This window comes from Microcebus murinus, chromosome 24 (genome assembly GCF_040939455.1).
Source record: "Microcebus murinus isolate Inina chromosome 24, M.murinus_Inina_mat1.0, whole genome shotgun sequence".
NCBI classification, from domain to species: Eukaryota; Metazoa; Chordata; class Mammalia; order Primates; family Cheirogaleidae; genus Microcebus; species Microcebus murinus.
The window spans coordinates 8215025-8227769 of NC_134127.1; the positions used below are offsets into that span (position 1 = coordinate 8215025).

Consider the following 12745-nt stretch of genomic DNA (forward strand, 5'->3'; position numbering starts at 1 on the left):
TTTGGAGGAAGACTACAGAGGTATGGTGCCATTGTCATCACACCATGTCAAGGATACTGTATTAGTCTACTGGGTTACCATAACAAAATGCCACCACTTGGGTCAGTTAAACCACAGAAATTTATTTTCTCATAGTTGTGGAGCCTGGAAACCCCAAATCTTCAGGATTCATTTCTTTGGAGGCTTCTTCCCTTGGCTTGCAGGTGGCTACCTGCTCATTGTCCCCTCACGTGGCTTTTTCTCTGTGCTCCAGCATCCATGGTGTCTCTCTGTCTCCTGTGAATAATCTTGACTTGCTATCACATCTTAGAACTAGCTCTTAGCAAGCTTGTCCCCTAAAGAACAAGGAGTTCAAGTCTGGGATTTTCCTTAAAGAACAAGGACTTCAAGTCTGGGCTGGGTGGCTCAGACATGCAATCCCAGCTCTTTGAGAGGCCAAGGTGGGAGGATTGCTTGAGGCCAGGAGTTCAAGACCAGCCTGAGCAATATGGCAGGACCCTGACTCTATAAAAAATAGGATTAGCTGGGCATGGTGACCCACACCTGTAGTCCCAGCTACTCGGGAGGCTGAGGCAGGAGGATCGCTTGAGCCAGGAGTTTGAGGTTGTAGTGAGTTGTGATGATGCCACTGCATTCCAGCCTGGGCAACAGAGTGAGACCCTATCTGAAAAAACAAATTAGTTGTTAGGTCTTTAAAATTAAGAAATACACGTGTGTGGCCGGGCGCTGTGGCTCACGCCTGTAATCCTAGCTCTTGGGAGGCCGAGGCGGGCGGATTGCTCAAGGTCAGGAGTTCAAAACCAGCCTGAGCAAGAGCGAGACCCCGTCTCTACTATAAATTGAAAGAAATTAATTGGCCAACTGATATATATATTAAAAAATTAGCCGGGCATGGTGGCACATGCCTGTAGTCCTAGCTACTCGGGAGGCTGAGGCAGGAGGATCGCTTGAGCCCAGGAGTTTGAGGTTGCTGTGAGCTAGGCTGACGCCACGGCACTCACTCTAGCCTGGACAACAAAGTGAGACTCTGTCTCAAAAAAAAAAAAAAAAAAGAAAAGAAATACACGTGTGGAAGGCAGCTAGTTGGAAATTAAACCTGATTAGGCCACTCATCTGTAAAGCACGTGAATTTGTACACAATCAGAAGAATAAACTGTTTAGGTGGAGGTAGAATTGGTAGCTCTTTAGCATAACCACAGAGCTCACCAAGAAGAAGAGATATGGGTTACATTACATCTCTCTGTATGTAATGAGTAGCTGGCAGAAGTGGGAATCATTGTCAGAGGTCTAGCATCTCTTTATTAATATGCTTATATTGCCAAAATAACAATCAGGCAGCCAGAACCACAAAGGAGAAAAGGAAAAAAAAAAACCCATTGTTGGAGTTGGATAATCTTGAGTCTGGCACAACGATCAAAAGTCCTAGGGAGAAGGTGATTTCTGCCTCTCTTGCCAATGAGCTTGCTTTTTGTCTTGCACCAGTGTCTGAAGAGTATTTTAGCTGGTCTTCCATGCATATCCCTTGAGCAACTCAGTATTTTATTTTGCTCATCACAAAGTTGCCATGGGTGGGTAGGAATCCGCTTCTATTTGCTTTACATTTGCCTTGCATCTAGTGCAAGGGGAAGACGTAATGAGGATCGTGAGACAGAAGATGAAAGATGAGAACCCTTGGACCCTGGGGTAGAATATATTTGTGATTCCTTTATTTGCCAGATGACTATTATTTGCCACAGAAGGTGATAAACATAGTCATCTGGCAAATAAAGGAATCACAAATATATTCTACCCCAGGGGTGCAGAAAAAATAAACCTACATTTTACATACATCTTCCCATGTTTACCTACTTCACCTATCTTTTCATCCAATGTTAGAAAGGAATTACTTAGAAGAGAAATGTAGGAATGTGGGTAGGCGGTGATAAGGAAAAAAAGATCTCCAGAAATTGATTTTCAAAGTTGGCTTTATTCAAACATCAGAATCAGCATTAAAAACATGAATTTCCTTGGTGCAGGAACTTGTATTTGAGAACTAACGCTCTGAAGCAGTTAGTTCCCTCTTAGAAATAGGAAAATGCAAAAACTGAAGTTGTCTAAACAAGGTCAGCAGGCTGGCTCTTATAATTTCGCTGCCTTTGCCAACTTCACCCACTCCCACGAACAACTTTTCTTAGAACTGAATTTAAGAGAGTCAGGTTTCCTATGAAGCTGGCAAAGCTTAAGTTTCAGAGTTCCTCCAGGCCCCTTGCACAAGCCCATCTAGGGCCTCTTATTTTCTAATTCTAAAAAAAAAAAAAAAAATTCAATTTCATATCCGATTTTGTGATTGTAATTTTCTACTTTTTTTTTTTTTGAGTTTCCAAATTATATAAGTTTCAGGCTGTACAAACTCTGTATCCTCTGTAGCCCTTAGCAGCCCAGGAAGGTCAGACCAATCAAGGGAACTGGTTGATTATAAAATCTTCTATTTAACTCTGTAATAGGGAAACCTGGAGTTGCAGAACTAGGTCCTCTGATGAGATAGCTTTCTAACCTGAGGGAGTAAGCACAGTAGCGAAGAGTCTAGAACCTGCTGTTAACATAACCACGTTCAAATCTTGACTCTGCTTCGTTAATTGAAAGACCCTGGGCAAATTGCTTAACCTTTCCGCATCTTCGTTTCCCCATCTGCTAAATGGGCGCAGTAAAAGAAACTTCTTCATAGGGTTGAGATAAGCATCAAATGAGATGATCCTCATGAAGTATTTCATAACAAAAATGTGTGATATATAGACAATACTTGGTACATGCCTGTTACTATTATAATAATTACTATTGTTAATACCTAGGTTGGAAAACCAAATGGTGGGCCTGGTCACATGTATGGGCAAGGATTATTAAATTATTTTTTTCTTAAATTCTATTAAATTATTTTTTTTCTAGATTATTTATTTTCTGTTCAAAACACACCTGGCACAGTGCCTAAGAACCTCAAAATGTTTTTTTGTTAAAGTGTTTTGGGACAATTAACTTATTCTCTTTAAGCCTCAGTTTCCACAGCTGTAAAGAAGAAAATAAAAGGCCAGGTGGGGACTTGTATAAATGAACTCACAACTCCCTGCATGGGTTCTGTTTCTGAGTATGCATGGCTAACGGCCTTGTTAAAACCATTAGTCTGTTTACCGATGGGTTTGGTATCATGGTTTACAGTTGGGACCTACAAACTCTGCAGTAGTCAGAATCGGACTTGCTTTGAGGGTTTGATTGTCATCGTGAACCTAGAAGCACATCTGTTGGTCAGTGGAAACTGGGGGCATATTTTTTTCCAAGAAGAAATAGCAAACATTTTGGAATAAGGGGCTTTATAGAGGAGTATATATATAGGTTTTTGTCCCCACCCCCCCCTTAGGAGTTAGCTGCCTTATGTTAATTTTTCTGACCATTGTTGGGCATATATTCCATACAAGACTTTTTTTTTTTTTTTTGAGACAGGGTCTCACTCTCTTGCCTGGGCTAGAATGCAGTGGTGTCATCATAGTTCATTGCAACCTCTTGGGCTCAAGTGATCCTGTTGGCTCTGCCTCGCAAGTACTTGGGACTACAGGTGCTCACTACTACGCCTGGCTAATTTTTAAAATTTTTGTAGGGATGGGGTCTAGCTATGTTGCCCAAGCTGGTCTCAAACTCTAGCCTCAAGCGATCCTCCCACCTCGGCCCCCCAAAGTGCTGGATTACAGGTGTGAGCACTGAGACCGGCCAAGACTTCTTACAACGATGTTAATCTTTGAAATATCAACAGTAATACTTATTAGTTTGTGCAGTTTTGCCCTTGCCCGTAAATGAAGTCTGTCCCCCCAGATTGGTCTATTGGAGCAATGAATGCAAGGACAGGACTAGAAGAACATGAGCTTTGAAATTCAGTTATTCTAGCACATGAACCAAGGTGAGAAAGAGAGCAGAAGGTGGAACAGGAATGCTAAAAAGAACTTTCTTAAATAAAGTGACCCTGAGTATATCCCACTTTCTTAAATAAAGTGGCCCTGAGTATATCCCACTCACATTTCTCTATGTGTACAATATAGAAATCTTAGATGAGAGGCCTTGAATTCGCTGAAAGCACTTCCAAAGATATTTGGCCTAGCTGTCAGCCTTCAGGCAGCTGTGGAGGAGTGGTTTTGCAATAGCAGAGCTGAAAGTCCTCTTTACTGACAATTTGATCTCCTAGCTCGGATCTGTTGCTTTGAGAACATTCTAACGGTTCTCATAGAGTCTCTCAGAGTTGTTCTTCAAGTTCTTATGCACTAAGAACAGACTGGAAGAAAGGTATAGATTTTTAAACTCCAAATAAAATCACATGGTTTTTTTTTTTCTAATAAGTGCATTGTTTCCTCTCTGGTTATATGCATTTATATATTATCCAATAGGCATTACATACAGAGTAGCTGTTTAATACTTGAGCCAGCTGAAAGAAATAGCCCGTACTTCATAAATTTGTTTGAGTTTTAAGCCTCTTATCTCAGTCTCCCAAGTAGCTGGGTCTCCAGGCGCACCACCACGCCCGGTTATTTTTCTGTTTTTTTGTAGAAAGGAGGGTCTAGCTATGTTGCCCAGGCTGGTCTCGGACTCCTGTCGTCCAGGAATCCTCCCGCCTTGGCCTCCCCAAGTATTGGCATCTCTAGCGCGAGCTCCCGCGCCCCGCCCCACGTGTTTTCAAATAGGGCAGCAGTGAAAACCCGGATCCGGCGTAGCTTCTCCTGGACGCGCCCGGCGTCCCCGCGTCCGCGCCCCGGGTGTCCCGCGCGGGCAGAGCGGGCGGCGGGGCGCGTCCTGCGCCCGCCAGGTGAGTGGCGAGCGCCGCGTCTCCTCCGGCCTCTGGGGCAGCTGGGGGTGGGGGGCGCGATGCGGGGAGCAGGAGGAGACTTTCCCGGTGGCCGGCGGGGGAGCGCCACCGCGGGAAGCCCGTCCCCGCGCGGAGGAGGGAGCGGGCGTAAGAGGAGGACGGAGCCGCGTGCCGCGCGGGGGTCCCAGTCTGTTTGGGGGCGCAGGAGCCCCGGGCAGAGCCCCTGCCCAAGATCGGAGCCGACGTGGCCGCCGAGGCCGCCCAGGGGGAGGCAGGCGGCGGGCCGGGGCCTCCGCTGCGGCCGCGGAGAGCGCGCACTCCCGGGCTCCGGGCACGAGGGCTTCCCCGTCCCGCCGCCACCAGCCGCCTCCCCGGCCCGCTGCCCCGGGGGTCCGCGACCTGACTCCGCCGCGACGCGTTGGGAACGGCCTGGTCCTTCCCCGGGTCTCCCCTGAGAATCACTTGTTGCAAGAATTTTGTGCTCGAGAGTAGCAATCCTGACTTTCCAGCTGCAGAGAGCACTGCGCGTTTAATGGGGAAAGTGCCCGGGGAGAGCGCCCCAGAGCTGCGGCGTGTTCGGGTTATCGATTTGCAAGCCATTTGTTAGGAGTGTTTTCTGTTTGTTTGCTTTTTAAGTTCAGCACAGGCTCTGCTCATCTTAGGTATTTTTATACTCTTATTAGTACCCTCAGAACAGAACTCATTTTGTGCAAGATACAGAAGTAACATCACTGTGAGTGACATTTTTTCTGGGGATCTTTTAGGACACAGCAAATGCCACGCAGAATGACCCATTCTTAACACCAAAGTTGCTCCAGACTGCCCCCTCCTCGCTGCCACAGCTCCCTGAAATAGTTGGGTAGAGCCGTTTTATGCATGAGGTGACTTGGGTTGTTAATTGCATTTGCGAAATGCTTGTAACTCTGGCGGGGTGCAACTTTGAATACAGCAAGTTGGTCTGCAGGACTTTATTCCCTTTCATCCACCCTTCCTTCTCTCAAATGAGACTCCCCAGAACTCGTGCCCAATCCTGGGCTTGCTACTGATGTCACACTATAACTATGGCACTCTTTCTCTGTGGTGCACCGTGGTCTCCAGTGGAAATCTTGCAGACCAGGCCTGGCCATCTGCAGTGAATAAGCAGCCCGGGAATTCGCACACTAAAATTTTAAGAGCCACCAATCTAGACGGCACGCTCGTCTCAGTTATAGAACTTTCTCCTTCTCCTGAGAAAGGACAAGCCAGAGGCAATGTTGTAGGGTCAGGTGATCATTAAGGTCTGCCCCAGTTCTGAAATTGCTGTGATAACTCTTCATTTTCTGGCCTCTTGCTAGATGGCAGCGTGTGTAACAGTGGATTAAATACAGTCTCCAGTGTTACTATGTTGCCATTGCTCGTCTTTTGTTCAACAAGAAAAAAAATAAAGTTTCAAGTTTTATGTTACAAACAACATCTTTGAAGAAGACATTTGAACTAGGGTTACATTTAGGATATAAAAATATGGTGTGGCCGGGCGCGGTGGCTCACACCTGTAATCCTACCGCTCTGCGAGGCCCAAGGCAAGAAGGATCTCTTTAGGTCATGAGTTCGAGACCAGCCTGAGCAAGAGTGAGACCCTGTCTCTACTAAAAATAGGGGAAAAAAAATTAGCTGGGCAACTAAAAATAGAAAAAAGTAGCTGGATGTGGTAGTGCATGCCTGTAGTCCCAGCTAGTTGGGAGGCTGAGGCAGGAGGATCGCTTGAGCCCAGGAGTTTGAGGTTGCAGTGAGCTATGATGATACCACTGCACTCTAGCCAGGGAAACAGAGTGAGACTTTGTCTAAAAAAAAAGAAGTATGGTTTGGACAAACAATATATGTTTGTTCTTCATATATGTATACATATTGATTCTTATACATATGTGTACATACAGATTCTTCATATATGTATACATATTGTTTAGTAGGCAGACATTTCCAACCCCCCCCCCACCTTTTTTTTTGAGCTAGTCTCCCTCTTTCACCCTGGCTAGTATGCAGTGATATCATAGCTCACTGCAACCTCAAATGCCTGGGCTAAGGCCATACCTCCTGCCTCAGCCTCCGAGTAGCTGGGACTACAGGTGTGTACTGCCAGGCTGGCTATTTTTTTTTTTCTTCTATTTTTAGTAGAGATGGGTCTCTTGCTCAGGCTGGTGTCAAACTCCTGAGCTCAAACAATCCTCCCTCCTTAGCCTCCCAGAGGCTAGGATTATAGGCGTGAGCCACTGCACCTGGACTCCAACCCACATTTAAGGAGTGTTCTGGAGATTTATGCCTTATACACAGTGATCACACCTTGGGAGAGTCAAACCTATTTGAGAAATTGCACTTTAGTGTGAAGAGTGTAAGTATGTTAGGTACATTTCTTCTAATAACTCTCCCTAGTATTACCTTTAGCTCAGTTAAGATGGTCACTTATTAACCCAGTTGACCCCCTCCCAATTCCTGGAGCAGAAATGAACAAAGGAGTCTTCCCAGAGCTCCCTGCCTTCCCCCTCCCCTCTCTCTCCTGCCAGTGGGGAGAGGGAGGGAAAAAGAGGGACCCACCAACTACAGATTCTGGAAGCTCCCCATGTCACCTAAGGCCGGCTTCTCATTTTATCAGAGATGCAGGGCAGAAATCATCTGTTGGTTCTGAGACTCAACCTGAACTTTAAACTGGTCCTGTATGGCCAAAATTTGAAGCTGGCACCCTCAAGCTGCTAATTCTTTTAAAGATATTCGATCTCTCTTCTGTCCATCCTAAAAGTAAAGTGGAAAATTTGGAATTATTTTAGAATGAAATCGTTGCTGGTTTTGATGGCATCGCACTCACAAGAGTATGAGGTGGTCACACTCAGCTCTGATCTCCCCCTGGGTGGCAGGTGGCCAGCCCGGGGAGTGCACGCCAGCCCAGTGGTGCCTTTCAGAAGCTCAGCTCCTAGGGTTAATAGGGCTGGTGAGTGAGTGTCCACTTCAGATATTGCCTACCACGGTTGTGTGAATAAAGGCATGGTTCTGTCCTAGAAAGGAACATTCTGGGGAACATTGTTGGTGGGCTTTGAGATTCACCCTGCAGGCAACAATGAAACAGAGGGAGCTTTCCTGCTAGAGTCTGTTCATTTGGAGCTTGTTGGCCTTCATGCTTCAGGATGTGACCTCTGCAAGCCCATCTGTCCCACAAGTTGGAGGACTGCTGATTTGGGGACAGGCTCTTGCGTAGTTAATACCATATACAGTATTAGATTGACTATTGCTGCTGTAAATATGCCCTGGAACCTGGTTGATTGCTGCTTGCTATACATCAAAATATCACTGTCTACTGTGACTAGGCTCTATTCTTTAGTGGTGAGTATTTGACCATAGCTTGATCCCTGAGACTCTTCAATACTTCTGGCCTTGGGAATATAGCCTAAGTTGAGATTCTCTGGATACAGTGGAATTTAAAACCTTCAATTCTTCTGTCATTGTTCATATAGCCACATGAAGATCCTTATTTGTGGGAGCTGGGAATGACAATGCCCACCTTACCTACTTTTCAAGTGATTATAAATGAGATTGAGTAGAATGACATATCTAAAGACCTTTGGAAAATGATTTAATTTTACTCCCACTTAAGGTGGTAATATTATTTCACTACTGAATCTGGGTTACATTAATTATAGCTATAATAAATTGCTTTTGCACATAAAATGAAAATTTGATTATCTGTTATGCAAGGGAAAGAAGCAGTAATGGTTAACGTTTATTATTTGTTATGAAGAAACTGAGGCAGATACTTACAAAGATATAGTAACTTATACAAATTTATTAATATGTTTAAGTGACAGACCAGGATTGGCACCTAAAATGCTACCTCCACATTTTATATAGTTAATAGCTACTAGCATCTACTGAATAGAAGGAACGGTGCTTTTCAAGCTCTTATAGATCTTTGTTCCTTTTACCAGCTGACAGCATTTCTACACAAGATTTTTTTTTCCCCTGTGATTCAGGCAGGTAACCTGTGAGTTTCATTTCTATATTTCTAATTATATCTTCAATTCTACATCCCAGAGCTCTGTAGATCTGCCTTAGAATCAGATCTCTGGAGTACTGGGAAGCCACACTTCCCTTCCTTTGGAATGTCAATCGAGTCCCCCTCTGAACTGCAAGACATCGGACTTCATAGAATTCTGTGGGGCCTTTTAGGCCATTTTTAAAACTTTTTGAGAAGACTTTCCATTTCAGATGGATGAAAATCTTATTTTCAGTCTTCCAGAGCATCATATTGCCCTAACAACTTGCCACTTTATTGCACTTGCCATAAAAAACTTAACAAGGGAACTGATTATGTTGTGGCCCAAGTTAGTTTCCTTGGGTAGCATTGGGACCAGTTGATCATGATTTTTTTTTTCTTTGAGACAGAGTCTCACTTTGTTGCCCAGGCTAGAGTGAGTGCCGTGGTGTCAGCCTAGCTCATAGCAACCTCAAACTCCTGGGCTCAAGCGATCCTGCTGCCTCGGCCTCCCGAGTAGCTGGGACTACAGGCATGCACCACCATGCCCAGCAAATTTTTTTTATATATATATTAGATGGCCAATTAATTTCTTTCTATTTCTAGTAGAGACGGGGTCTCGCTCTTGCTCAGGCTGGTTTTGAACTGCTGACCTTGAGCAATCCGCCCGCCTCGGCCTCCCAGAGTGCTAGGATTACAGGCGTGAGCCACCGCCCCTGGCTGATCATGATTTTTGATCAAAGCCTGAACCTTTTATTTATTTTCTTCCTCATTTTTACAGGAGTGGGTAGATAGTCCTGGTGGTTTCTATTCCACTTTTCTACTCCTTTTGAAACCTAGATAGAAGAAAGTAACTTCATATAAATGTCTTTGGAATTCAGTCTTCTGATGGCAGAGAAAATTAAGTGGAAAGAGAATTTCAGATTTGATTATAGCTTAGTCACTTTTTTCTAATGGGCTGTGTGGCCTTGAGTAAGTCACTTCACCTCTCTGGTCTCAGTTTCCTTACCTGCGAGTAAGGTGTTAGAACTACATGATCTCAAAGGTTCCTTTTAGTTTAAAACATCTAGTTTCTACATGATAACCCCACGAGACCACACTTATCAACTCTTCTGCACGATGGCTAGAAGATTATCTATTCTTTTGTTACAGAATTCTTTGATACCTTCTTGTTGGAAGAATCTCCAGCTGCTCTTGATGATAGCCTAGGAAGACGGCATGCTGCTTCCTCTCCACGCGAAGCCAGGCCCACTCGGAGCCTGGGCTCTCAGCCCTTCATGGAGACCGGGTCCCAGCAGGAATGGCAGTGCAGGAAATTGGCACCCAGATGGCTCCTCCACGTGAAGTTGTCCCGGGCTATGGGCTGCCGAGAGAACACCTGGTAGCCAGGTTAGCCCCCCGTCAGTCACCCGGGGCAGGGCAGCATGGTGCGGATTCAGAGGAGGAAGTTTCTGGCATCTTGCCTGTGCATCACGGCCACCGTCTTTCTGCTCGTCACACTCCAGGTACCAAGAATTTGGGTTGCATAGCGTTGATTCCTGGGCCTTTGCCATCTGCCTCTCCTGCTCCGTCCTCTTGTCTCAGAACTCCAAGTATTTTACTTTTTTCTTAATCCTTCAGGATCAGGGTTTTTTTTTTTTTGCTGTTTAAAGCAGGGAAAATTTTTTTTTTTTTTAAAGAGATGAAGCTGAGTTGTAGTGACTGGTTTGTGCCAGGCAGAAACAAAGTTATTGAGAAGGGAGGACAGTTTGTGATTCTTGAAGGGACCTGGTTTTGGAGAAACAGAGAGTAAAGCTCTGTCTTACTGGGTCAGAATGGGATGGCCTCAAAATCTCCCATTGTTATCACTTTTGAAAGCCTGCATTCTCGAAGATTCACGCACTATTCTGAGAACAAGACAGTCTGTATCTTGCAGTGAATACAAAATACTAACATCTGCATAAATACAATTCTTAATATAATGCTGCAAGACCACACACTGTGTTTAGGTGAATGAATGAGATGTTTCTTCAGTCATTTCATTAATTTCCTCCAGTCAGTTATTCTGAACTTGGTTTACTGCTTTCAACTTCAAATAAATATTCAAAAGTGGTAGTGAGGCTGGGCTCAGTGGCTCACGCCTGTAATCCTAGCACTCTGGAAGGCCTAGGCGGGCGGATTGCTTGAGGTAAGGAGTTCGAAACCAGCAAGAGCAAGAGCGTGTCTCTACTATAAATAGAAAGAAATTAATTGGCCAACTAATATATATAGAAAAAATTAGCTGGGCATGGTGGCGCATGCCTATAGTCCCAGCTACTCGGGAGGCTGAGGCAGAAGGATAGCTTGAGCCCAGGAGTTTGAGGTTGCTGTGAGCTAGGCTGATGCCACAGCACTCACTCTAGCCTGGGCAACAGAGTGAGACTCTGTCTCAAAAAAAAAAAAAAAAAAAAGTGCTACTGAAAGTACAGCTATCAGCTTAGCTATGGTTTGCACCCATTCAAGTACAAGTACCAGTTGTCTATTTCAAAATCCAAAGGACTTGTAAAGATGATTTGTGGATGTGGGGGGTTCAGGAGTGGGACTGGGGGAAAGTAGGTGGTCCCCGGGCTGCTTTAAGGGTCTCCCTTCTCCTGGTGAGGACTGAATGAGATCATACCTGTACAAGCACATTGGCAGCCAGTCTGGCACGTACTTCCGCCACCTGCCGCTGCCAGATTGGGACTCTGGTCAGAGGAAGCGTTTGACTCCTTCCTTGTCTGTCTGGAGGTTTGCAGGTCCTGCTGCACCCAAGGGCTGGACTTTTCTGCTTCTCTCTGTGGGAAATGATGAGAGAGCTTTGATCTTACCAGGCGTTGGCTTTGGCCCTGTTTCCAGTTATGAGGAATGCCCGCCTCTAAGCTAAGATGCTTTCCGTTTGATGTCAGAATACATTGCCATGTTTTTGATATGCATGTCATTTCTGCGTTTCCAGAGCGCAAGAAGTGGCCGGATGACTGAAGCTAAACCTTTGTCTGGCTCAGCTGCACTTTTGTCACCAACAGTATAGTTTGGGCTGTTTCCCAGTTCTCACTAGTATGCTAAATGCTTCAGTGTTCAGCATGGTGGAAATGCCATTTAAAAAAAAAAAAAAAACATTGGAAATGAAAAAATACAATACCTACAGAATCAGAGCCATTCCTGTTTTGAGTGGTTTGTAGGCTGGGCAGATGAAATAATTTGTCACATGAGTAGGCTAAAGGAGGGATTGAATAAAAAACATCATGTCGTGAATCCTATATCAGGCTGCTAAGGTTTCTGTAACAAAGTACCACAGACTGAGTGGCTTAAACAACCAAACAAAATTTGTTTTCTCACTGTTTTGGAGACTAGGAAGGCCAAGATCAAGGTGTCAGCAGGGTTGTTTCTCTGTCCTTGGCTTATAGATGGCTATCTTCTCCCTGTGTCTTCCCATGATCTTCCCTCTGCACTTCTCTGTGTCCAAATTTCCCCTTTTTATAAGATGCCAGTCATGCTGGGTGAGGGCCCACCCATTTTAACTTAGTTACCTCTTTAAAGACCCTATCTCCAAATATAGTCACATTCTAAGGTACTGAGAGTTAGGACCTCCAACACGTGAATTTTGGGGATACACAACTCAGCTCATGACAGATTCTATAACATAAATTATTTAATTAATAATATTCTAAAAATGAATATGTAATGCTTACCTCCAGTTAAGCTAAAACATTGTGGTTGTCTGGAAGAAATCATTCATCTTAGACATTGTTTTCCATTCACATTGAGCTATATTTTGTGTCTACCTTCTACATTTTGGGAGTATATATACCTTTATTTATTTTTGAATTTTACTTTTTACTTGCACAAATAATTCAAGAATACATTTGTAGTATTTTAAAGTAAATCTCAGATAAAATAGCATTTCACCCGGATATATGTTAGTATTCATATTT

At 44.4% G+C, this 12745-nt stretch overlaps 1 protein-coding gene across 3 annotated transcripts in view; it reads left to right on the forward strand.

The window, feature by feature from the left end:
- The window catches only part of POFUT3 (protein O-fucosyltransferase 3), a 65053-nt gene that overhangs the window by 1749 nt on the left and 50559 nt on the right, over positions 1–12745 (forward strand). For 2 of the 3 annotated variants that reach the window (XM_075997233.1, XM_012775742.2), the window contains exons 1-2: positions 4666–4819; positions 9969–10321. In XM_075997233.1, coding sequence (XP_075853348.1) covers positions 10241–10321 — 81 coding nt within the window. In that variant the 5' untranslated portion in view covers positions 4666–4819; positions 9969–10240. Of the gene's footprint in view, positions 1–4665; positions 4820–9968; positions 10322–12745 lie in introns of those variants that run through there. The other variant, XM_075997232.1, reaches the window with a different exon arrangement.